Source organism: Clupea harengus, chromosome 13 (assembly GCF_900700415.2).
Source record: "Clupea harengus chromosome 13, Ch_v2.0.2, whole genome shotgun sequence".
Classification (NCBI taxonomy): Eukaryota; Metazoa; Chordata; class Actinopteri; order Clupeiformes; family Clupeidae; genus Clupea; species Clupea harengus.
The window spans coordinates 16,966,644-16,993,541 of NC_045164.1; the positions used below are offsets into that span (position 1 = coordinate 16,966,644).

General features: G+C 42.9%; 1 protein-coding gene across 1 annotated transcript; it reads right to left on the reverse strand.

The window, feature by feature from the left end:
• Nucleotides 1-810: 810 nt before the first annotated feature.
• On the reverse strand, nt 811-25,335 carry srbd1 (S1 RNA binding domain 1). Its single transcript, XM_031579243.2, has 14 exons — nt 25,218-25,335; nt 24,662-24,732; nt 24,086-24,464; nt 23,679-23,924; nt 23,061-23,227; nt 22,401-22,518; nt 21,944-22,082; nt 20,571-20,667; nt 19,748-19,934; nt 12,255-12,358; nt 7,923-8,030; nt 6,935-7,092; nt 2,631-2,724; nt 811-1,787 (listed from the first exon to the last, which is right to left on the reverse strand). The coding sequence occupies exons 2-14, from the start codon at nt 24,727-24,729 to the stop codon at nt 1,676-1,678; spliced, it is 1,977 nt and encodes a 658-aa protein (XP_031435103.1). The 5' UTR covers nt 24,730-24,732; nt 25,218-25,335; the 3' UTR covers nt 811-1,675.
• Nucleotides 25,336-26,898: the final 1,563 nt, after the last annotated feature.

Below are 26,898 nucleotides of genomic sequence, written 5' to 3' on the forward strand. Positions count from 1 at the left end.
AAGGCCCAGAGGGGCCCATGCAGAAGGTCTATGATTTAAAGGTGTGTGGGAGAGGAGAAGAGAACAGGCGTGTGTGCATTAAGGCCAGTCAGCGATCCATGCACGAGGGGGTATGGGGGCCCTTGGAGATCAACTTGTCCCCGGGGTCCAAGCAGGACACATAACGGGCCAACCATCACCAACCAACACCAACCAACACCCCCCTAAGACTTAAAATCGAGAGAGGAGAGAAGAAGGACAGAGAGAAGAGACAGAGAGCGAGAGAGAGAGAGAGAGAGAGAGAGAGAGAGAGAGAGAGAGCGAGAGCGTGAGGGAAAGGGAGAGGGAAAGGGAGAGAGAGGGAGAGAGAGAAGAGAGAGAGAGGAGAGAGAGAGGAGAGAAAGAAAGACTGCATCAGTGGCAGGCACAAAGAGGAGCGAAGCGGAGTAGAGTAGGAGGAGAGCTGCTGCCCTCTCTCTGCTCCATAAACGCCCACTTTCAGAGCCTCTGCTCTGGGCTGCGGTTACCGGCCCGGCCCAAAGTCAACAAACAGCCGTCAGGCAGAGAGAGAGGGAGTGATGGAGTGAAGGACAGAAAGAGAGAGAGAGAGAGAGAGAGAGAGACAGAGAGAGAGAGGAGAAAAGGAGTGAAAGAGAAAGCACAAGAGAGAGAGAGAAAAGAGACTGAGCGATTGTCAGCGTGTGTGTGTGCGTGTGCGTGTGAGAGAGAGAGAGAGAGAGAGAGAGAGAGAGAGAGAGAGAGTGAGAGTGTGTGTGAGTGTGTGTGTGTGTGTGTGTGTGTGTGTGTGTGTGTGTGTGTGTGTGTGTGTGTGTGTGTGTGTGTGTGTGTGTGTGAGAGAGAAGGGGATGAATCTGAAAAACAGGTTATTTAGGTTGGAAGGCGAGAGAGGAGTGCAAGGCGAACCAGGCTTGGTTAGGAGCAACGTCAAGAAATATTTGTTTTTAATTAGATGGAGTCAAACAAGGTCCAGATGGTAAAAAAGAAAGAAAAAAGAAGAAGAAAAAAAAAAGAGTTTAAAAAGCCCGCAAGATGTTCACATTCCTCCCCTTCCCATTTCCTCTGCTCCGCTCTCCTCTGAGTGCTTCTGCGCTATTTTCTTTTCCTCCGTCAGTTTATTGATCAAGTTCTCCTCGAGTCTGACGTTGGGTTTGGCTCGGCTCGGCCACGGCGGCTGGTTCACGCTCAGTTTTGACAGCTGATGCTGGATCAGCTCTTTCTGTGCCGCGCTCGCTGCCAAGGTCAGTGCCGTCTCGACGAGGTCACCCGTCTCTGGGCAGACTCAGACTCAGTGTCTGATGAACATGGTGGAACAGCGCAGACTTACAGGATTGGGCTTTAGGGTTTAGGGGCTGTTGGGTTTTGAATAGGAGGAGACTAAACATGTTTACTGATACATGTTCATTGAAGCTTCAGTCAGTCGCCAACTCTGAAACTGCAGTGCTTGTGTGTTCACACTTGTGATGTCCAGCATGTTATGATCATGTGACGCCAAGCAGTCGCTATTGGATTTGCCATCTAATAAATGCTAGCAAACCAGCCTAGTTTTGGACAATAAAACTCACCTGTCTGCATGAGCCTTTATGTGTGCAATCCCAAGTGCAGTATACAACTGAGCAGGGTTTGAGACCGTACCCACTCCCAGGTTTACAGGAGGGTTTACAGGAGGGGAAGCAGCTTACCAGTAGGACACGTCCAGCGGCTGGAAGAAGCGCTGCTTAATCAGGTCAGCAAAAAACGCCTCAGTCTCCCGACAAGCCGTTCCGTTACCGATGACAACCGTTTGACAGCTTAGGGACAGACACGGACAGACACACACACACACGCACACACAGAAAAGGTCATAAGCAAGGCATATATATGAGTGACATTTCTCTGTGGTCATTTAATACTGCTGTTTAAATACTACATTGCTCCTTTTGCCGAGCTGAGAGATCCATTCTCTAGCAACACCAATGTCACAGGTTTGTATCCTGCAGAGAACTCACACTGGCTCCCCATGCCTTTCCTGTGTTCTACATCTCTTTGGATGAAAGCAGCAGCTGCGTCTAGACATATGTTATACACTTATATATTATAATATTATAGACCTACATATTATAAACTTATATATTATATACTCATACATTATAGACTATTAAAGACTTACATGTTATAGACTATTATAGACCTACATATTGTAAACTAATATATTATATACTCATACATTATAGACTATTACAGACTTATATATTATAGACCTACATATTATAAACTATATATTAAGGACTATTATAGACCTACATATTATAAACTTATATATTATAGACCTACATATTATAAACTATATATTATACACTCATACATTATAGACTATTACAGACTTATATATTATAGACTTACATATTATAAACTATCAATTATAGACTATTATAGACCTACATATTATAAACTATATATTATAGACCTACATATTATAGACTTACATATTATAGACTATTACAGCCTTTTATATTACAGACCTATTATAGACTTCCCCCTATGTGTTGTTAACATAAGAATGTGACCGTGTGAGAGTCACTCCCTCAAACGAACATACACCACAGAGAAATACCAGTCTGCTGAGGATGTGGATGCGCCTGAAGCTGCAGTACCTGTGTTTCAGCATGAGGTGGCGCACCTTGCCGGCCTCATTGGTCTTGCTTCCTGAACTGTGCAGATACACAACATCAGTCTGCAAGATCTGACCTGAGACAGAGATAGATAGAGAGAGAGAGAGAGAGAGAAAAAAAAAACATAGTGAGAGAGGCTCTAAACATAATATAGAAGATACACCACATCAGAGCTGATCGAGAGTAAAACAGAGAAATAGATTGTGTGTAAGTATGAAGCAAATGGAGTAGAATGTGTGTGTGTGTTTGGGTACGTGTGTGTGATACGTGTGTTTGTGTGTGTTTGTGTGTGTGTGTGTGTGTGTGTGTGTGTGTGTGTGTACACCTTTACAACATGAATGTGTCATGGTTGTCATTCACACACATTCTTTTTTGATCATCATTTGATGTGTGTGTATTTGATGTGTATGTATTTCGTGTGTATGTGTGTGTGTATATTTAATGTGTGCATGTGTGTGTATTTGATGTGTATGTATTTGATGTGTGTGTGTGTGTGTGTGTATTTGATGTGTGCATGTATGTGTGTGTGTGTGTGTGTATGTGTGTGTGTGTGTGTCTGTGTATATTTTATGTGTGCATGTGTGTGTATTTCATGTGTATGTATTTCATGTGTGTGTATGTATTTCATGTGTGTGTGTATATTTTATGTGTGTATGTGTGTGGGGGTGGAGGGGTCACCCCTGTTCCCTCCATCAGCTGGACAGACGATGACAAATCTTATTGGACAGCCCTGGAGAGATGTCCCACCACCACTCTGTGTGACACACACCCACAGATCTGTCATGGCACAGCTTCACCCTGTGTGTGTGTGTGTGTGTGTGTGTGTGTGTGTGTGTGTGTGGCTGGAGGGCAGAGTGTGCCACTAAGGAATGCCAGCTGACACACACCCACTGGGACGGGTGGCACTAAGCGGAACTGGACGATCAGCCGCCCACAAGGGAGGCGGGCATGAGGTACACACCCCCCCCCCCCCCCCACACACACACACTGGGTGGACATGCCGGGCATCAACCTCACACCTGTCTGTCATGATCAAGCACACACAGAGTAACACACTCACTACAGGAAGCTGATTAAAATCTTAACACCAAGAAAAAAGAAAGAGTCCACATCAGAGTGCAGTAGGACCCACTTTAACTAAACACTCAATGCAGGATTAAATGTTCCCTTTTTATTTGATTTACCTGTGTTACAACTACATTGTATCTGGGTTTGAGCTAGTCTGGTATCATTTTGGTCTAGATGGTTTTAAGTATGATGTTTAGGATGGTGTGATGGTTTTAAGTATGATATTTAGAATGGTGTGATGGTGTTAAGTATGATATTTAGAATGGTGTGATGGTGTTAAGTATGATGTTTAGTATGGTGTGATGGTGTTAAGTATGATATTTAGAATGGTGTGATGTGTTAAGTATGATATTTAGTATGGTGTGATGGTGTACACACTGCATGGTTGTTCCTCATATATAGTCTAAAGAGCTGAACATCTTTAGTGCATGATCTTGCACAACATCTGAATGTAAAGTGGTGTGTGTGTGTGTGTGTGTGTGTGTGTGTGTGTGTGTGTGTGTGTGTGTGTGTGTGTGTGTCTGTGTGTGTCAGGGAAGACTCACTGATGGTAAGAGGAAAACTACTGAATGTAAGGATGTGGTCTTTAGCATGACATCTGACACACTTGTGTGTGTGTGCAGGGTTTTTCCTGCATAGAGAAAATTTGGGCGCGCGCCTAAGCCATTTTCCCGACCGCCTAGGACAAATCCCGAGCGCCTAAGGCAGAAAAAAAGTCTGCGATGAAAATAAATAAATAAAAAGCTGTCATTCATAGCGCAATTCAGCTTAATGGTGTTTTGAGCCCTCACCGTCGACTTCAAGGCAGCAGCTGCCTGGAAGGCGCATCCCGCCTCCCACCTTCTGAGCCAATCATTGAACAGAGGCTGCTCCAAGCTTGCCAGTTTAGAGAAGACGTTGGTTTGAATTTGAGATTTGAGCAAGCAATTTAATGTAGCTAGCTTTTAGCTGTTTTGAACCAAGGCACTTTACTTCAAAAATGTTGTTTTCAACCTGCTTACAAATCTGGTTAAAACAACTAGTGAAGGTGTTTTAGAATAATATTAATGCCATATACAATAACTGACTTTATGGTAACACCACTAATTAATGTTAGCGGTCTAATTATTTAGCGCAATGCTAGCATGAATCTACCGTAATTCGATTTTTAACCAAGGTAGCCTATTGTACTGCAAAATGTTGATCGCGACCTGTTTACAAATCTGGTTAAAAAGATAAAGGTGAGCTGTTATTTATAGATATTAATTATTTCTCAGGCATCTAATGGCTTACAAGCATCTAAACGTACAGAGTAAGGGAGGTTGACTAGCCTGGATACTGGATACCAGACCGAACTTAGCCCCGCCCACAACATTTGAAGTCGGGAAGTTCGGTCTGGTGTCGCTCCATTAGGGAGAGATTATCTGCGAACAGAAATGGTCTGACCAATCAAATTGTGAAGGCGGGCTTAATACGATGATGGACAGATGATCAACAGTAACGTAACCAACCACGTCATAAAAAGGCGCTTGGTTTGAATTCGTTTACAACAAACATGGCTGCCGCTGGAGAGCTGAAATGTATAGATTCGAGTCCATTTAGACATTGACAGTGCATTCATTTTGAAAGAGGAACAGAGAAACGCGATCAAGGCATTTGTCAATCGAAAAGATGTTTTTGTCTTCCTTCCTATGGGATCCGGTAAAAGTTTAATTTATTAGCTGGCCCTGGTCACATACTACGTTGTTCTGATTGGTTGTAGGTAACCAATTGAGCGAAGAGCCATTTTTTCTCCTGGTTCAGTTGAAACACGCCCCATAATCACAGTCCAACGGAGTGGTATCAGACTCATATTCTGACTAGAATTATGAGTATGACATCGTCAGGCTAGAGGTTGACTGCTGAATACAGTACATTAAGGCAGCCACCAGTCTTTGGATAGCTCTCATAAATCAGTTATTGTATATGGCATTCATATTATTCTAACCATCACACATAGGATATATAGGCACACACTGCTTAAATAAAACACTAAGCCTACTATCAAAGTATTTTTTTAAGATAATGTAGGCAACTGCTAGCTAGCTAGATAATGTAGGCAACTGTAGCTAGCTGCTTGCTCAAATTCAAACCAACGTGGCAAGCTTGGAGCAGCCTCTGTTCAATGATTGGCTCAGGGGGTGGGAGGCGGGATGCGCCTTCCAGGCAGCTGCCGCCTTGAAGTCGACAGTGATTAAAATATCTGCCATGTTGAGGACCTACACAGGTGTAGGCTATTATTAGATTTGTCTACCCGTTTGAACGAGTACCACGGGGCCTCGGGAGAGGCAGACAACCGCATTGGTTTATCAATGAAAGCTCAGCTCGTTCTAAGGAGAGTGGATAGATTTGTGTTGCATCTCGAATATAATAATATTAATATTATCAATGATAAACCGGTGCGGTTGTAAACTGTCGTTCCGCTGCGAGGGACAGCCCGACGTGCACAAATACACCTGTGCAAATGAAATGTCCACTCAAAATGCTGACAAAAGTTGGATTAACGATTTCCAACGCAGCCTCCATTGGTGCGCCAATAGAAGTTAAACACACTATCAAACATATTTGTGTACAGTTTTAATAATAAAAACAAAAAGAATGGTATGTAGGTTTGTATAATAAAAATGAATAGTAATAATAGATAAACTTGAATTTCATAATTTGTGTGTTCCATTTCTGACCACTGGTTAGTTCTAGATTCTATTGATATACATTTCAGTAGTTATAGTCATAGTCATATATATGTAAAGCGGTAAACCTTGATAATCTTTGAACCTAACATGATAGCACCATGGGGCTTGGACTATTGTCAATCGATTAGCCTATCTATTTTAATCTAAAGTGTAAGCAAAATGATTCCCTCAAGCCTCCATTATTTTTGAAATGGTAAAAAAAAAAGAAAAAATAGATGTCTGCTAATAAGGTGATATGGTAACACAGACTGCGCGCATAGCGCGCAATTTTTTTTTTTTGGGCACCGAAGACCCATTTTGACCCAGGAAAAACCCTGGTGTGTGTGTCTGTGTCTGTGTGTGTGTGTGTGTGTGTGTGTGTGTGTGTGTGTGTGTGTGTGTGTGTGTGTGTGTGTGTGTGTGTGTGTGTGTGTGTGTGTGTGTGCGTGGTGTGCGTAGGAGAATGTAAGGAAGCTGTGTTAGTATGAGTGTGTGTGTATGAGTGTGTGTGTGTGTCTGAGAGCTCACCAACAGGGGAGAGTATGGCCAGCTTGCAGCCGTGGCGATAGCCGGGGTCTACACCCAGGATGGCTCGTCCGCGCACCGGGCACACGAGCAGCCGCTGGCGGAGGTTCCGCACAAACATGGCCACCGACTCCTTCTCCGCCGTGGCAGTCAGCTTCGTCCTGTCAGAGACACACAAAGCGAGAGATGAAGGCAGAGAGAGAGAGAACAAGGGAAAGAGAGAAACAGAGTGAGTGAGTGAGTGGTAGAGCGAGAGAAAGAGGTGAGAGAGAGAGAGAGAATAAAGAGTGGGAGAGAGAGAGAGAAAAAAGAGCGGGAGAATGAGACAAAACAGACCAATGGTGAGTAACACCCATCCATGTTTTTAAGTCTACACCACCATTGTGGGTGAGCATTCCTGTCCTGGGTGTCTCAGAGCCAAAGAAACCTCCTGAATACTCCAACCTACGGCCTAGTGGGACAAAGGCCTGCTCTTAGTGGGGAAGGCCAAGGGGAATAGGACAGTCTTGGCAGTGTAAAATGACACCCCATTCTCACTGGTGACACACAATGTTGTCATAGTTACCTCAACAGTATTTTGTAATTTTGAAGAAATGTTCACTGCAAATGTTTTTCTTTAACTTGTTAAGACTAACACCACAGCCAGATCAAAATATTTGGGTTCGGACCAACCACTTTTGTTTTTAAGTGTCAGTTTTGTCATTCGTTCTTCAGTGTGTCAAATCTGTAAGACTGCCCGCCGCAGATTGCATTGGCCAAAACGGGGAACCTCTACCACTCTGGTAATACATGAAAGAGATAAAAAAAAAAACATTCCGTCTCTCAGCTGCATCAGCGGTTTCTTATTATTGTACAACCAGGGCAAGAATTTTAGAGAATCCATTGTGTTCATTAGAGAAAAATGTCAACCAACCAGATACACAAAAAATGAGCTATTCTCTATTATGCATGTGTTCATGTCAAAAACACACACACACACACACACACACACCGATATCCTCTGCAGAGGAGTGGCAGTATGAGCCTCTTGTAGGAGTCCTCTATGGCATCATTTAAGATCTTCATCTGTTCCGGACGAGCAAAGCCCTTAGGTCTCCACCTGAAAACACACAAACACACACACAGATTACTAGCGTATCCATCGGTGTGCCCGGGTGTGCCACCTAAATCTAAAGCTACCATACCCAGCCAGGCCTTAGCTGGAAGGGGGACAGCTGATTATGTTAATCCACAGCAGCGACAAATCCGTCAGAACCCCCTTGAAATCCATGTCCAGAAACTCAGAGCCCTCAGAGTCCCTTGAAATGCCCCATAAAATCATAAAAGCATGTATCAAATATAAATTAAAATATATATATATTTCTTACACTACTGAAATTAACAAGAACAAATAAATGAATGGACAAAATAACTTCCCATCACTTGTAATGAAAGTTAAAATAAGGGCAGCAGTGTTTCCCCTAGGTTTACAGCTTTGGGGGGGGGGGGGCTGCGGCACGGTGCACGCGGCGCGGCGTGGCCACCGACACAAACGCTTAAAGGAATCATGGTGTTCATGTGTTTCTTTTAATGACAGCAGTCAATATAACAACTAAACATCGGAACATGTCTTTTTATGACAATTATCCACAAAGTGTGCAGCTTTTGTCGCTGCAGTGGTGTATCTTTCTGGGCTTCTGGAAGAACATTTTTTAAGATATTTGCGGCCTAAAATTCCTGATTTCGCAGGAGCTTTTCCAAAAAGTTGCGATGAAAGTTTTTATTTGTAGGTTTTTGTTGCAATGAAATTGGCGAAACAAGTGAAAGTTGCGATAAAAAGTTATGAATTGTCCTCTTTGTAATTATAATTGAGTTATTTGTTGAAAAATAATTGATTATTAAACAAACATTAATTCATCAAGAACAAAACGATTGAGAAATGGTCCTCTTAATAACCTCACCAATATGCCAAACAAAAGATTACCAGGACTACAAAAATGTAGCAAAATAGGCTTTACTTATCCACAACGAAGTGCACATGTTGGCATTACAAAAGGACCAGTACGACTGAATAAGATGTTATGAATGGCTCAGCCTTCATATGACGAAAAAAAAAAAAAAACAGCCTGTGTCACTATGATCTGTCTCGTCATCTGACGTCCTGCCTGTGTTTCTGCCGTTCTCATTGCTTATCAATCTGTTTTGCTATCCTTGTTTATTTATTTTATCCGTATAGGTGTTGATGTTCAATTTCATATATTAATTTAAAGTCGTCCAATTTCAAGTCATCCATTCTTCAACACTAGCTGCTACCTTGTCTTCAAACAGAAAGTAACGTTAAATCTCCATGGCAACAGGTCTTGAGGGTTTGGCAAATAATCGGATTTATTGCTTCCTTCATTATTCACAGCAGAATAAATAATTTTCGTTACATTTCATAGATTTATTAGCAGACTGTAAAAAGGGCCACGCACAACTCACGGACAAAGATAAAAAATGGAAGCCAGATCTATTTCTGAATTTTCGGTGCGGACATTCTGTACGTACGTTCTGTTTCCACGTCTGTTGTAGCCATTCTCATTGGGCCTCATTGTCGACCCTACCGAGGAAAAGATCTCTGCCAGATTCATGAACGCCTGGATATTAGTTTTTTAAAGCTTAAAAGTGTCCGTAGCTGTGCACTGGTTCTTAAGCCCAATTCTGTCCGCTGGTGGGAGCGTGCTCACCTGTGTGTGCGCGCACGTGTCTGTGTGTTTGTGCGCATCGCGGCGGAACTCTGCCATGCGCGATACAGAGAGCAGAGAATTGTAAACGCGCGACCATGTAGAGACAGAAATTACATGCCGTCGTGTAAATAAGATAAATAACATAAGGCTATTTATTTACCTGTTCTATAGGAAAGGTAACCTTAAATTACTTCCGTTGTGATTTGGCGCTTTATAGAAAATAAAATTGAACAAAATTAACTTGACCTTCCAGGGGGGGCGGGGGGTGCCGTTGGGGGGGCGGGGCGCCCCCCTAATATAACGGTAGGGGAAACACTGGGCAGGGTGGAGTCGGCGCAGGCGCTGCCTTCATGGTATTGCATTTCTGGCTATGGCCCTGATACCAGCATACACACAGATACAGCTGTTTACTCATCTGTACCGGCATCACATAATTACAATAAATCATTCTAATTTCTTCAATGACAATGGCTTCCTCTGAATCTTTCTAAACTCCCCAGGCTGAAAACCCCCCGCTGTGCCATTTCAAAAGCAATTCTCACTTATTCTCACAAGTAGCACTAAGACTAGAATAACATCTAATCCATTTTTTTTTTATACTAAATGTAGTTATCTAATACCAGAAGCTCACAAATCCAGGAATATTGTCTATGACGAAAAACGCAACAGAAAACCAAACGAAAAAGAAAGAAACTGTTAGTGACAAAAATTAAATGAGCGATATTTCAGTGAGGGCAATAAGGAAAAAAAGACAGATAGACAGTAAAAGAGAAAAAAGGCGGCCTAGTAGTGAATGAGTGACAGACAAAGTAACAGAGGGGTCTGAGCGCAAACGAGCGCAGTGTTTAAGGGCTGTCAATGAAGGGGACTTCATTTCTACAATGACAGTCAAGGACTTTTTTGAGCAGATTCTTTTTTTTCAAAGGCAATCACTTGAAAACAGGAACATTTCCTTGAATATGCATGATCTTAATGACTTGCTAATGAATATTCATTATTGTGGTTTCATTCATAATTGTGGTTCAATTAACTCCAATTAATTATCAAATTAAGATATTGACACTGTTAATTCTCATACACAATAGTAGTTAATAATAGTAATATCCTTTTATAGGTTAATACGCTATAAAATGCCATTTCACAGCAAAAGTTCATTTTTTTTAAAACACTCAATAAAAGTGTCAGAGAACGTTTAAAAAAATCAGTAGATATAAATAAATCAGTACATATAAATAAATCAGTACATATAAATGCTGTCTAAAGAAAAATAAGTCAATATCGTCTTGTAGCTGTTCTGTGCTAATTACCACCTTGACTGCTTTTGGCTACCAACGGTGCTTTTTTTTTTACAGCATTCACACGAGTCATGTTGACAGTCGGTTATGTGTATTGCATTATCAAATGTATCCAAGAGTGCCATCAACTTCGGTTCTGTTGATCTGAAAATGTAACTATTTAAATTTTCACAAACCCCAAGTCATAATCAGTTCTTTTGTTGTCACATTTTGTTACAAAATCCCCCAGAAAGAAATCTGTATCATATTTATCTTTATAGAATTGCAAAAACATAGTTTACACTTAAATTACAGTATAAAAAGATATAATCTTCCATTACCATATACAATTTGTACACAGCCATTATTGTTCAGTAATATTGACAAACTAAAACAGAAAGGTTTTTTTTTTATTGCTTTTTCGGTGCCTTTCTGCATTTTCATTGTAATATCGCTAAGCTATGTTGCATTATTTTATTACATTTTAAATTTTAAACCTAAGACTAAAATGATTGTAACACTGCCCATATAACTGACCAGTTAGAGTTTTTGCTTTTTCCTTTAAGACAAAACCAGTAGTTTCTAAAAAATGTACGTATATCATCAAAATATACACACAAGTAAATAATTAGAAACCCGAGTAAAAATCAGGTTTATTCATAAGGGGGTCAAAAGTGCACGCTCTGGTCCCCATTGGGCAGGACTATATTCACCCATAATAATATTAGTTTTATTTACAGATTATGCTTGAGCCGTCCCTCTTGTCCCATGACTGGACATGACTTGTGGACGCGATCAAATGTTCTAATTTGGCACGAGAAACACGCCAGCAGGAGAGAAGTCAAACAATGTCAGATTGTGACTTGATAACATTTGAGTGTTTCAGCAACAGGGTGCACACACAGAGTTTAAATGTAATGTCAAATGACAGGTATGATTAATATTTAATTTGTGCTCTGTCTGTCTGGGTGTGTGTCTGTCTGTGTGTGGTGTTGGACAGGATACAGGAGCAAATAAATTAAGAACAGAACACACAATTAAAGAAGGTAAGCCCAAAATAAACATTGGATACCAACTTCCTACGCCAAGGTGTAATGGAGTCACAACTACAAGTAAAAGAGGAGAGAGCGTGAGGGGGCATAGAGTAAAACACACTGTGTGTGTGTGTGTGTGTGTGTGTGTGTGTGTGTGTGTGTGTGTGTGTGTGTGTGTGTGTGTGTGTGTGTGTGCGTGGGACCAACCTGTAAAAGAGAAAGGCTGATAGGACATAGAGCAAAGAGAGAGCAGAAAACTGCAAAATAAACTCTCTCTCTCTGTGTGTGTGTGTGTGTGTGTGAGACCAACCTGAGGTTGACACACCACCTACAGAAGTCGTTCTTGACGCGGTCTGGTACATTGACCTTCACTGTCAGAATCTTCAGATTCTCCCCACGGTTAATGGCCAGCGTCTGCAGAGAGGAAACACAGAGAGGTAACCTGTAGAGACAGCTAACACACGGAACACACGGGGCGCGCACACACACACACACACACACACACACACACACACACACTATATGCTTCTTTGTGACATACACACTGCCCTATTCTTCTGTTACACACACACACACTGTCTACTTGCTGTGTCCGACACAAGCACACACACACACACACAAAGCCAGTCAAGCTTGAGAAGGGAAAAAAAATAATGCTAAGAACAATAATAATAATAATAATAATAATAATAATAATGCCTCTCCCGGCTCCCCCTGTGCTCTGTGCTGACTGCTGGCAGCTGGAGTGGTCCCTTTAAGGGAAACTGACATGCTGTTGAGCAAATAGTTTTAAGTGTCTGACCTTTTTCTGCGAACAGGCTTTCGAGAGGAAAGAAAGAGGAGCGCTGCCACCTGTCAATCTGGAGTCCAGGCGGAAGAGAGGATCTGACAAATGCCAACACGACCACCACACACACACACACACACACACACACACACACACACACACACACAACCAGCCCCCCACCTTTCGACACATACACATACAGACACACATACAGAGACCCAGCTAATGGGCTTAGCTGTATTCTGAATTAATGCAGCAGGAAACATGATGAGAATTATATTTCTTTATTTTGGCATCTTCTCGCCCGAAGGAGCCTGTTTACGTGCGTGTTTTCCTCCCGCCCCGGCACCACCATGTGCATCCTATCGGAAGGTACTCACGTCAGATCGGGGGGGCAATGCCAAACAACCATCAAACTTTTTTCTGATCCCCCCCCCCAAACCCACCCACCCCCATGCCTCCAGATGAGAGGAGTTGGCGACACAAGCGAAGTGGGCCATTGGGGGGGGGGGGGGGGGTGATCAGCGGTCGAGGGGAAGAGAGGAGGAAGGGAGAGAGTCTCCTCCGCCATGTTGGGACGTCTGTCTTTACAGTGGGAGAAAGAGAAACATGGCTTTATAGGTGTGTGTGTTTGAAGAGAGAGAATAAGAAAGGAGAGTGAGAGAGACAGAGAGAGATAGAGAGATAGCAAACAGGAGGTAAAGAGAGTGGGAAGGAGAGGGTGTTAACTCACTAAGGCATGAAACATGACAGCTCCCTGAACAGATGCCAAGAAGAAGCTACTCTCTGTGAACCCTCTCTTTCACTCACTCACACACACACACACACACACACACATCTCCCTACGTCAGGTTTGTCATCAATGCTCCAGCCAGTGCCATCCTTTGGATGGACATAACACGTAGTGTGTGTGCATGTGTGTGTGTGTTACACACATACATTCACTTCCTTAAAACACCCATTTGAATCAACCCGCACTCTTGGCCCACAGCACAATCATCTTTAATATGAACTCAGCTTTTCACCACCTACACGTGCACGCACGCACAAACGCACGCACGCAGGCACACACGCGCTCACAAGAGCTATTTCTTTGCTGAAAAAATTACGCCTCTTTCTGTCTGTCAAAGGACGGGGTTATGCAGAGATAAAAGGGGGTGTAGTGGCTCCCAATCAGGATGTATGAGGCAGTTTCGACTGAGGTGAGCTTTCCACAGCCAGTCAGCCTAACTCAATCCCAGCAGCCACTGCAGTTCCTGGAGGTACACACTCAGTGTGTGACCATACGCTGAAAAGAGAGAGAGAGAGAGAGAGATGTAGGGAGGGAGGGAGAGAGAGGGAGAGAGAAAGAGAAAGAGAGAGAGAGAGAGAGAGAGAGAGATGTAGAGAGAAGGGTAATTGTAAGAATGAGAGTGAGGGGGGGATGAAATATTCAACATATCAAATTCTTCAAAAACAATGAAATCATAATTGGAAAAATATGAGGAATGTAAGCTACATTAATGAATATTATTCTTTGGGCCCAGAGATTCGGACTCAATATTTACTCTCCAAATATTCTAAGGGGGAGCGCTGTGAGGGAGACCCGATCGGGGCCACAGGGACGAGCGCTGAGTCGCTGGCCCCCGCAACTAAAACACCGGGGCCCGGTGACCTCCGACCTCCTTATCTCTTCAGTTGGCGCAGCGTGACGGCCAGCCTGCCGGAAGACTGGGGTGTTTGCGATGCAAAATAAACCCGGAGCGCTCCGCAAGTGTCTTCCACCCTGCCTTAACGCACGCTTTGGGCCTCGCTCTCTCTCGCTCGGACGGGCAGACGGCTTTAAGATAAATAATCAGCGTTTACGAGGCCCGCAGAAATTAGTTCGCTACAATGTTGAGGAATGTGTTAAAAACATGAAAGGGGAAAAGAGAAGAGGAGAAGCACAGCAGATCAGAAAGGAACCGGAACATTTCCACACAGGCGTTGCAACGACATTGGAAATGTCTTATTTGATAAAGAGAATAAAGAAACAATTACCCTTTTCATTTGCCATAAAACTGAAAGACAGAGACAGAGAGAGAGAGCAAATGAGCAAGAGAGAGAGCGAGCGAGTGAGGGAAAGCGAGAGAAAGACTGAGAGAGAGAGAGAAAGAGAGAGACAGAAAGTAATTGAAAGAGAGAGGGAGATTTGCTTTGAAATAGGTCCTGACACTGCATCAGATTTGGCCTTGAGTTCCATTTCCTACATTTCCTGAGGAAGTGCAGTATTTGTAAAATGCCAAATAAAATAAAGAACACTGCTGTGCTCGTCTCTTAAGGTGAAACCCACCTAGTTTACACCAAAGCTGGCAGACTCGCAGTCCACTTGACTTTATACACACTCTATGTCTGTCCCTTAGTCACACACACACACACACACACACACACACACACAGAGATACTTTTTCATACATTCTTCCCTCCTTCCAACTCCACAAATACACCCCTCTCCTCCCCCATATACACACACCCTCCAGTCAATGGAGGGGGGCACCACTCCTTGTCTGTCCAATGGACAGGCCGTGTTTAGTGGAAACTGAAATCACAGTTTACTACCTCTAGTGTCTGTGTGGGAACGTGTTTTATGACATGGGACATCACACCATCAGCCGAAGAAAAATGGAGCTTATATGTGCATATGTCTATAGAGTAGCACAGACCCAGTCTATACTGGTCATCTCAATGCCCCCAGGAGCGTCATGTTTAGGCAATATAACAGCATGAGAAGGCGTGTGTTATCATGAAACAATCAGGTCATAACCACAAACAAAAGGTGAGCACCTCAGATCACCACGGTCAAGATGGCCTTAAGGAACTTGAGTGCTTTACTTGTTTTACACTTCCACCAAAACTACAGGAAGTGAACAAAGTACATGACATAATACTATGGTTATTATTTTAAATTTCTTCCAATGAGAAAAATAATTCCATCCCAAGTGGCTCAAACTAAATAAGTGCCAGTGTACTGCACTGGTTTAAAAATGTGTATATTTTTTGCACATTGTAATCCTTGACTGGGGAAAACCATGGAAAATATGGGATACGTGTAGCTGGAAAAACATAATTGAAACATTATCCTGGTCACCATCAGGATTTCTTTGGCTATAAATGAAACGATTTCATGTTTCAATCTGTTTTGAAATGCCATGACTATTTAGTGCTGGAAAAAGAATCAAATGAATGGTTGGAACATGGAGTGAAATTAAGAATAATTAGGCCCTCTCTGTTGCACACACACACACAGGGTTGCACTGTGGATTGTGTGTGTGACTTGAGACTGACCCTTGGTGTGGAGGAAGAGAACTCTAAACAACCAATCAGAGAGAGACGACACCTGACACCAACCTGTCACAATGTATCCATCACCCACGGCAACAGATCTCAGATCTCCAGGATGACCAAACGTGCCTAGCCGATGCACACACTCACATGTAACCAAACACATCCATCCAAATGTTCTCTCACACACACACACACACACACACACAAAGACAAGAGCAACAAACACACACATGCACCCAAGCCTTACAGACACACACACGGTACAAACAGGTACACACACACACTTGTTAGTAGACTATATGTTGGCACAGCTGGAAGGAGGTATTTCCAGGTGAAATCAAGCATCAAAAACAAACATTCGGTAAATGATATTATGATCAAATGATGATTATAGTTCATTTGGCCTTAGTTTCTTACAATATTATGGCTATTATATGTTTTTTGACAAATAGAAAAAGATCTGCTTGTAACTCCAGTTGTAAGTAATTAATCAAGTTTTTAAGAATGAATGACATAATTTACATAATGAATGACGTAATTTTTACAGGTATCGTGTGACATAAATACATAAATTGAGTGAACCTAATACATTTCCCATTTTATTCTCTACCAATTCAGCTTCCTTACAGGCATAATTTCATCAAGGAGATGAAGTTAATACACAGAAGAACCGCTAAAATTACATTTTTGTTCTGAGGAAAAATACCGAAGTGATTTCGACAGTGCGTTACACAACCCTAATCCATTGACGGGCAACAAGCAAAGCAACGAGCAAAGCCCATCAACCTTAAACTAAAACCATCATGTGGCTTATGGGAGCATTGCACTGACCCACCCATGTTTGTGCTTAGGCTCGTGGTATTAAATTAGCAAAAGGATTTTGCTAAGTTATTAAGTTAGCTTTAATTCATGTGCGACAGACTTTGCTCGTTGCCAGTTCAGTCGATGAAATTACGGCCCAAGATGTCATAGCTTAACAGCCGGGAGTGCGGGGCTAGATTCAGACCCTTTGGTGGTTCTGACTCTGTGACATTTAAAAAAAATCTAATTCAATTAAATTAAAACAGTGGTTCCAGAGTCACATCTGTTTGATTGCTTGTTAGTTTCACATTGTGTTGACATAGAGGTTTTGAAGTCCTCTCTATAACAAAGTGTTTGGGCCATTTATAAAGTTTTGGACCAATATCGCCTCTCAATACTGATCTTCATAGTGTTTCATATCTCCTACTCATTTCTCATCGTCAGCGTTCAAAAACTGAATGTAAACTCACACTGAACTAACATTGAACATCATTAGTGGTTACATTTTGACTAAACTCTGACAACATTTTTGGTAAGGCGGCACACTGCACAGCTTCTTAAAAATGTTTGAAAATGAATATTCATGCAGTTTACATCCATCGGCACCATTGAAGATTCAACACACACACACACACACACACACACACACACACACACACACACAACCACACACACGCCAGCCTAAAATTAAGTGGTTAAAAAAAACCTGCTCTGTTAATAAACTGACGCTAACAATGTGCTAAATTAAACAAGTATGTGTGTGTGTGTGCATACACATGCCTCCTGTCACAACACATCACACACTCGCAGCCTTTCCCCTAAACACACACCGCACGCGCAAAGGCTCAGGCAGTGGCTAGAAAAGGTTCATTTTTGCCGGAATGCGACAGCTAGCAGGTCACCGCTCAAATTAACACTTGATGACATAGCACGTCACAAAATGAACCGCTGCCACGGACGACTGGGGCCCTCCCACCAAACACACACACACACACACACACACACACCACACACAAGCTAGGAAGTCATTCCACACCACTCACTCATCCTCTCACTCCCTCACTCACTCCATCTCTCTCGCTCCCTCGCTCTTTCTGGGCCCACGAGCGCCTGTCACTGTAAAGATAAGGCTGTCAATCATGCGGTTTGCCCAATGGTGCGTCAGTGGGGACATGTCACATATGTTTCAGAGGGTGTGTGTGTGTGTTGGGGAGGGGTCATGACTTCGGGACACGGGGAGTGAGGGGGTGTCTGTGGGGGGGTGTGTGTGACGTGAAGCGCTGTGACAAGTCTGCCCCCAACCAGCTCTGAGTAACCACTCGCCGGTGAAGAGGGGGGGGTTAGGTCCGGCTGTGTACCCCACTGCCTTACACACACACACACACACACACACACACACACACAGATGCGCAAACACAGATGCACAAACACAGATGCACACATAGGCAAGCACAGACATCTGCACATTCACGAATATACACACATACAAAACTCAACTCACACACACAGACACACAAATGCAGATAACTGTACCCACACTGGATCACAGGTGCTTCAGTCTGTCAACCAAAAACCACATAGGTCTTTTGTATTGGTCTGTGTTTCTGTAAATGTGTGTGCGTACAGTATACACTGTGTGTGTGTGTGTGTGTGTCTCAGAAAGAGGGAGTGAGCTTGTACTTCAGTGTGTGTGTGTGTGTGTGTGTGTGTGTGTGTGTGTGTGTGCCTGTGCATGTCTGTGCATGAGTTCGCGCATGCCTGTATGTATGTATGTATGTATGTATGTATGTATGTATGTATGTATGTATGTGTTTGTATACACACGAGACAGACGGTGTAAATGTGTGTGTGTGCGTATACGTGTGTGTGTGTGTGTGTGTGCGCAATTCTAACATGGAGCCCGACTTGTTCCCCACTCGCTCCATCCTGAGTGGGACTTGACAGAGGTCTTTTCACGGTGGCGGTGGCGCCGAGTCACTAAACGCCGCATCGGCTCCCTCTCACTGAAAGCGCCTGTCAGGATGTCCCCCTCACTGTCACCGCGGCAACAAAGAGAGCCGGCAACACCGCCTGACAACGCTGTCTCCGAGCGCGACACGATTATCATTTAAATCCTGCTCAACACTTTGTCACGTCATGCATAACAAAACCGGTTAAATCAACGGACATTACCATCACGGCACATTAAAAGCTGGATTATGTCAGACCTGTGACAGCAGCATAAAGACGACATGACAGGCAACTTCAAATAAAGAGGGACGGAAAATTTAAAAAAGGAGAGTGACAGAGAGAGGGAGAAAGAAAGAAAGAGAGAGAGAGTGTGAGAGAGAGAGAGAGAGAGAGAGAGAGAGAGAGAGAGAGAGAGAGAGAGAGAGAGCGGACCGCACATCATCACACTGAAAATGTGGAGCACATATCCTCACACACACAGACACACACACACACCAGTCTGAGGTGAATTTGTTGCAGCCTGACCTTGGCTAAAGTGTGTGAAATGCATTCCTTCCTGATCTGATACACAGATAAAAGCCAGCCAGGCGCTTAATTGAGCACAAAAGAGAATCCAAATTAATCCCAACACACACGTGCTAGACATGAGTAATAAGTGCTTTGCCATGTATTTGTTGGAATGTATGTATGTGTATGTATGTATGTGTGTGTGTGTGTGTGTGTGTGTGTGTGTGTGTGTGTGTGTGTGCACAAGTATGAATTTTGAGGTGCTTGTGTGTGTGTGGGTGTGTGTGTGTGTGTCTATGTATGTGTGTGTATGTATGTGTGTGTATGTGTGTGTATGAACAAATGTGTTTGTAGCTGTGTGTGTGTGTATGTGTGAGAAAGTTTATGTCAATCTGTGTGTGAGTATGCTTCTGTGTGTGTGTGTGTGTGTGTGTGTGTGTGTATAGGGCTCCCACCTGGTGGGGCTGCACTCTGTGGATGTGGCAGGAGAAGTCGCTGTAGAGCTGGAACTTGTCGATGTCTTTGATCTTGTTCTTCTGCTCTCCGCGCTGCTGTTGCTGTTGTTGCTGTTGTTGCTGCTGCTGTTCCTTCAGGGCCGTCTTAGACACACACGACTGCAGCATCACTGCACTGCTGTCACACCTGAGACAGAGAGACAGAGAGAGAAAAGGTGGGAGAGCAGGAGGGAGAGAGGAAAGGATGGGAAAGACATAGGCAGAGAGTGATATGGGGACAGAGAGATGAGGTAAGGCAGAGCAGTGGGGGGGGGGGGGGGGATCATGTGTGAACCAGGGTGTGAATCCTTGAGTGACCTATGACAGTTAACTGAAAAGAAGCCAAATATTCATGACTCATATCTCTCTCTCTCTCTAAGTTCATTGCTCCTCTGAGGACAGCTTCCTCTATATGGCCACAATACCAGGCTACAGCAAAGTGTTACAAATGAAGAAATGAAGAAATGACTGACGTCAGTCTTAAAGAGTGACAAAGAGGACTGCTCTCTTTCCACGTATAGGCCAGGCCACAGCAATACTACTATCATCATTAAAGTTAAACAAAAACTAAACAGCTAGATGACTAGATTGATCAGTTGGCTTAAGGCGTCTTAAACCCAAACGAGAAAGAGTGCGAGGTGTGTGTGTGTGTGTATGTGTGTGTGTGTGTGTATATGTGTGTGTGTGTGTGTGTGTGTGTGTGTGTGTGGTGTGTGTGTGTGTGTGTGTGGACAGCAGGGTGTGTATGTAAGAAGAAAGCGTAGCGTGTTCAGGAGGTCCTCACAGGGAGCGCACGTGGGTGAGGGTGTCCGGGTCCTTGGCTATCATATCCGCCAGTATCTGCTCCACCCCCGTGGCCACCTCCTCATAGGTGGACAAGCCTGCAAGGAAACACACACACACACACACACACACACACACACACACACACACACAGAGAGAAATGCACACACCAGAAGCCTACATGTTATAGTATTTCCTGATCGATTACACACTACAACCGGGGCTGTTAACATAACATCCCAAAACCATAGACAGACCCATTTCCCAAAACTATAAACACTATTCCCCTGTTTTCACACATGATACAGATTTGCTGACACACATTTTTGTTTCTATTTCTATTTCTACACACAAATCCCGTCACACATCTCTGGCTACACCATGTGCTCATTTAGTAAGTACTGGCATTCAATATCATTAACTCAAGTCATCACAGCTCGAACCCAACTAACACACAAATCCCCAGGTGGAAACACTAAGGGTCAAAATTGGTCACGCACCAATCAGAACCTCAGGATAGATAGATGAAAGAGCCATGGGTCAGTTCACTTGTGAGATCCACAAAGACCTTTTTTTTATGTACAAACGGCTTTTTTCATTGGTTTATATTGGTAAACACATGGAAACTATTTTACTGTAATCTACATTCATTATGTATCAGTTGCATATTTTTACAGTACATTTACTTTTTCACTGAATTTCAGTTTATTTTACTACAGTACATTTAGAATTTTTTTTTTTTTTAAATGTATATGTGTTGTGTCTTTATATTGTATTTGTCATGTAAAGAGGTTGTTCTTAAGAAAACCATAAGCGCCATTACTCATTGCACTGAAAGGTTTTTATGGTAGTGTTTTGGATTGATCTCACCAGTGTGTAATGGCTATTTTGAAGATTTGATAGCTGAAGGCAAAGTTTGATTTAGAGGTAAGATTACATGATTTTTGAGTGGAGAGTTTGGTTTTTGAAGTTGGTAAAAATGAGTGTGCAGTTATGCATTTGTGTTTAGAGTTTTGGGAAAAGGAGCATCATTTCAAGAAATGTGCCTTTGCAAATAATAAAAAACGAATGGTCTTATACTGCCCCCTACTGGCGTTGTATCATGCCAAAATATACAATAGGATGTTATAATACAATTGCAATATTTAGACATTTCGGTGACATAAATATTTTAATACACATATTAATATAAAGTATTTGTTATGTTAAAATAATTAGTATGTATATTCTGCTGCAAATTCATATTTACTATACTGTTATAGTGTTCTTCATCACAAATTCAAGTACTCTAAAGTTGTATCGAGTGGAATGGGAACCAAGGCTGATTTAGTTGTAGTGGTACAGGGGTGAAAGGGAGGCGGCTGGGACACTTACCCTCTGTGTTGGGCCTAATGTAGGAGTGCAGGTTGAGGTTCTGGGGGTTCTGGAGCAGGGCTAGAACCGCCGGTTCCAGACCCAACTGCTTGGCCCGTCTGGCTTTGGACAGCTTGCTGCCTTTCTTATAGGGGGAGTACTGTAAAGGGTGGGATGGGGAAGGGGAGGGGCGAGAGAGAGAGGAGATGGGTAAATATTAAAGAGGAAAACAAAGGTAGGAAGTGATGTCAGGCAGGAGGGGAAAGGCCTTCCAGGCGTTAAATAGCAAGTTTCTAAGAGCTGGTGTTACAGGTACAGGTGAACAGGTGTGAGGCCACACATGGAATTAGTGTCACACCAGGTGGCAAACATGCACCTCCTTGCTCTACAAACATGGTGTTCCTACAATGTTATGATGCGTGTGTTACTTACACTCACAGACTCACACACACGCAGACATAGACTCAAACACACTCACCACATGGTCCAGTTCATCAGCTACTCTGCAATTCCTTAAAGACACGTCCAGCTCTGAGGTCAAAACTCCATCTTTCTTCAGCGTTTGAATCACAGATTGACACTTCTTCGCCAAAGCACTACAATATGCAGAGAGAGAGAGAAAGAATCAATCAATCTTTTTTACTCTAGAGGCATAGCTACACACTTGCGGTGTAAAACCCAAGTCAGCCCACTGTCCCAGTGACAGCTCTGTAAAATCATGGCCTATGTTGCCATCTAGTGGTACAAATATGCAACTTCAGTTGACCAATGCAAGAAAGCAGTACCTTACCCTCCCCTTCACACATACACAGAAAAATACTCTCTCACTCATAAAGATTCACAGATTCACTCAAAAGAGGCCATTAAATACACACAAACACACACAAGCACACGCATACACACACGCACACAAATGTACACACCAGAAGCGTGCACACACTTGATATTGACTGCCTCCTGCTGAAAGTGAATCGTGTTTCTTTCTACAATAATTCCCCCAAAATCAGCTGCACTCCTCTGAGTACATCCATGTGTTTGATCTCTTCTATCCTTTGGTCTCACTGTTTTATACACACACCCACATATACGTACACACACGTACACGTACACACACACACACACACACCCTTCCTCTCACCATAACTCCTCCAGTGCCAGCTGTACTTCTCTGAGTGCGTCAGCATCCATGTAGTTGATCATCTCTTTGCGGTAGCGCACCAGGAAAGGGATGGTGTTCTCCTCGTGTATGAGCTGTGCTATGTTAGCACACACCCACTGCTCCACACCTGTCTTCTGCGCTAGCACCTGTCATCACACACAAGCAGGACACGCAAACACACACACAAACACAAACAGACACAGACACATACAAACAGAGACACAGACACAAACACAGAGACAAACATACACACACAACCAAGGACATACACAAACAAGTAAATTATACATATAAACTACACAATACCCGTAGAAATATTTTACGATAGTCATAGAACCAAGCACAGACCAATCACAGAGTCACATGGGTGGGTTGTGTAAAGATCTTGCTGCTAATCATCGCTTATTAACATCTTGGACAAAACCTCTAAAACTAATAATAGATTCAATAGATTCTGCCATTTGGTTTATTTATCACAATTTGTTTTCTCAGTAAACATTCCTTAAGTATAGTATTGATTAACAGGAAGGTAGAGTTCACAGCTTCTCCTGCAAGTTCCCTGCAGTAAGTGGAACCAAGTGCACTGTATGGTAATACCTGAATAGGGTCCCAGTTCATGTGCAGACCTTCCCCAAAAACATTCAATGACTTGGCTTGCTTGATTGGCCTGCCTTGAGATGTAGCAGAGGTCTTTTGTTTCTTAGCAACTGGCTCTCCAAAAGTGAAGTCTTCCCCTGGCTCCTCCTTTTTCACAATCAGCGACGGCTGATTGGTGGAGGAGGTCAAGCCACTCCCACTAGCTTCACTGCTATTGGGCCCGGTGGCCATGGGGAAGGAGAGTCTCTGTGAAAACATACATACATAATCAAAATATTCATTTCAGTATATCATCAGTACCAACAACCTTAGGTTCAATTACAGCTTTTCTTTAGAATTACAATGTGAGCAAAAAGGTAAGCACAGTAGAGTGTAAACCCGGAAAATCTATTAATTTAATAACCCACCTCATCCTTGATCCTCACAGGCTCCTGTACTCCTTCTCTTTCATCCACGCCTACAGACCCTTCTTCCATCATCACTGAGGTCTGTTCTGGTTCTGTTCCAGTTCTAGAATCCTCTTGAGGTTCCACCTTCTTGCCTTTAGGAACCCTGGGAGCTCTGGGCTTCCTCTCCGCTTTAGGTTTGGGTTCTTTCTTAGGTCTGGGTACTTTAGGTTTGGGCTCCTTCTTAGGTCTGGGTTCTTTAGGTTTGGGTTCTTTCTTGGCTTTGGGTTCCCTGGGTTTGGCTGGTTTCCTGGCAACTGATTTCCTCCCAGACACCTTTGGCTCTGGGTTCCATGAATCGTCAGCATTGTCATCGGAGCTAAATTCAGCATTTCCTAGTCTGAAACAGGTCAGGGATGAGGTCGTCACTGAGACCAGTAGTTACCTTATGTTGTTTATGTTGTCATTCAGGTTTCCTTGTTCAGAATGACCTTGTATTATACTGTGCACTTGATAAATAAAACACTTCGACTTTGCTTAAGTTGTAAAGCGCAAGCGTGTGCGACAAACAGAGAAATAGTGGTAAAAAAAACTCACGGGTTTTCGTCTTCGTCGTCTGTTGGTACCTCCTTGTAGACCGTGGCCGTTTTCGCTCTTCGTAACATCTTCTAATTTGGGTACACGGTTAAACAGAAATTAGCCTCGCTGACATTGCATAATATGTACACCCTCGTAAAACACGTCTTCAAGAAAACCCGTTCATAGTTGAAAAACTCCGAAACATCACAGGTCAAGTTGGACAAGGGGGCAAAACAACGCTTTGTTATCCCATACCCAAGAGTTGCTAGTTAGCAAATATCATGCCTGATAATGTCAGCAAATGCTGCCGTGGTGGCAAGTCATGCTGAGACAATAAAAACGACACACAACGTTATTACTTCATCCAAGCAGAATGTCATGGTGAAGGCTGCCGAAGCGATGGCGAGTTACTGTTTAGTCATCTGTTTGAATTTAGCGCCTTGTCCACTCTACACTGTGAGGTTGCTAGATAGCTAGCTATCGTTGGGTACCTGGCTATCTTTGGCTTGTTAAACAGTTTAAAGTTAGCTATCTATCAGTGTCAACAGGGCGGAAACGTACAACTGAGACTTACAATGTTTCTTCGAGAGTTATGCAGTTGTGTGTTGTATATCAAGATAAACCAACGTCAACCACCACTAAATTCACCATCAGGTAACTCTGGAATAAACCATACAGCTGCGTGATGTTGTCGGAACAAAAGTTTCCAATATGGCCGCCATTCTTCAAGTTGTCACAATAAAAGTCCCACCATATTCAATAGTTTTTTTATGCACATTGTTTTTTAACAATGGAGAAAATTACTGTGGTTTATCTTAATTACACAACGAGAGCTTCCAAAGGTACATAACAGATTAGTGAATATAAAGGAAGTTAGACATAACACCTTGAAAATACACTGCAGCAAAACCTGTGTGGTTGAATGGTTTCTTCATACGAAATGACATCCAGAGATTTTGATCTACTAGGAAACACACAAAATGCTCGGTCACATACGCTAGGCCCTGAGTAAGCACCCTCTCATACTTCAATTTGTGTGATTATGAATAGAAAAACATGTGCCCTTGATATGAGGGTGAAATGAAATACCTTTCTGTCTAATTAGAAAATATATACGTCTTGGGGCCGGAATTGCCTTTGCTGATACCAGGACACCATAAGCCAAACCAGCATAATACAGAAGTGATGTTCCAAATGCAGGAGTAACATTTAAGGATAGTGAAATGATATAGGCCTATATACAGTATGTCTGTAACGCATAAGCACGTCCAGTATTCTTAAATTGGCATCACAACAAAATATAATTTCGGAACTAATAGAAAAGGAACAACATTCCAAACAATCATTCTAAATTATAAATGTTATGACCCCTTCCTGGATATCCACAAATGGTGTCAAAGCATCTCTGCCTCTCTGCAAACCATGCCCTATAGGACTAAACAATCATACAACATGTATCAATTATCCGTATTAAGGTTTATATGTAGGTATTGGTGAAAACAAATTGTGTTAGATGAATATCATCCAACACCTTGGAGAGATGTAACTTTATGAATGATATGAAGGGATCACTTGATATCTGGTTGGAGCAAACCATGATAAAAATGTCTTTCAAGAAGTGATACCACTTGAGGATAAAAGATATTTGCTAATTTTTAAGACAGAGATGCATAATCAAATGGTAATGATAGTGTTAGGATAATAGATAAAAGCTGAAAGGCTCAACTTTATGTTGTTCCCATCTCAGGAACTTTTTTTTAGATTTCTTTACGTTTCCTATTTTTGGTTCATTAATAAAAAGAACTAAGTGATAATTAAGTATTGATGGCGGACTCTCTGGCCCTAACTTGGCCATTGCAACGCTCCCAGACTTCAGAGTAGTGAAAAATGTGAGCCACTGACTGTGTGTGTCTGATTGAGGCTTCTTGACACTGAGGCTACATGACATTGAGGCTGTGCCAGTTCTCAGGGGTCAGCGTGAGAGCTGGGGAAGGAGCAGCAGGGAGGCGAGCGCGAGGAAAACAACATCCACTCGCTCTCACTGCAGCTGATGCTGTAGAGGGGGAAAGTAAATCTTCGTGGTCGTCTAGCTGTTCTGTTCTGTTTGTGCGTTCAAAAAAACTCCACGGTTCACATCCAGTCCAGGCTGTAAATGGGAAACAAACAAAGTGGCTGAGATGGCCATACACTATTCCAGCCAATCAACAAGTTCCTTCAGGAGCACGGAAGGGAGGAGTGTCATTTAATTGGCTGTT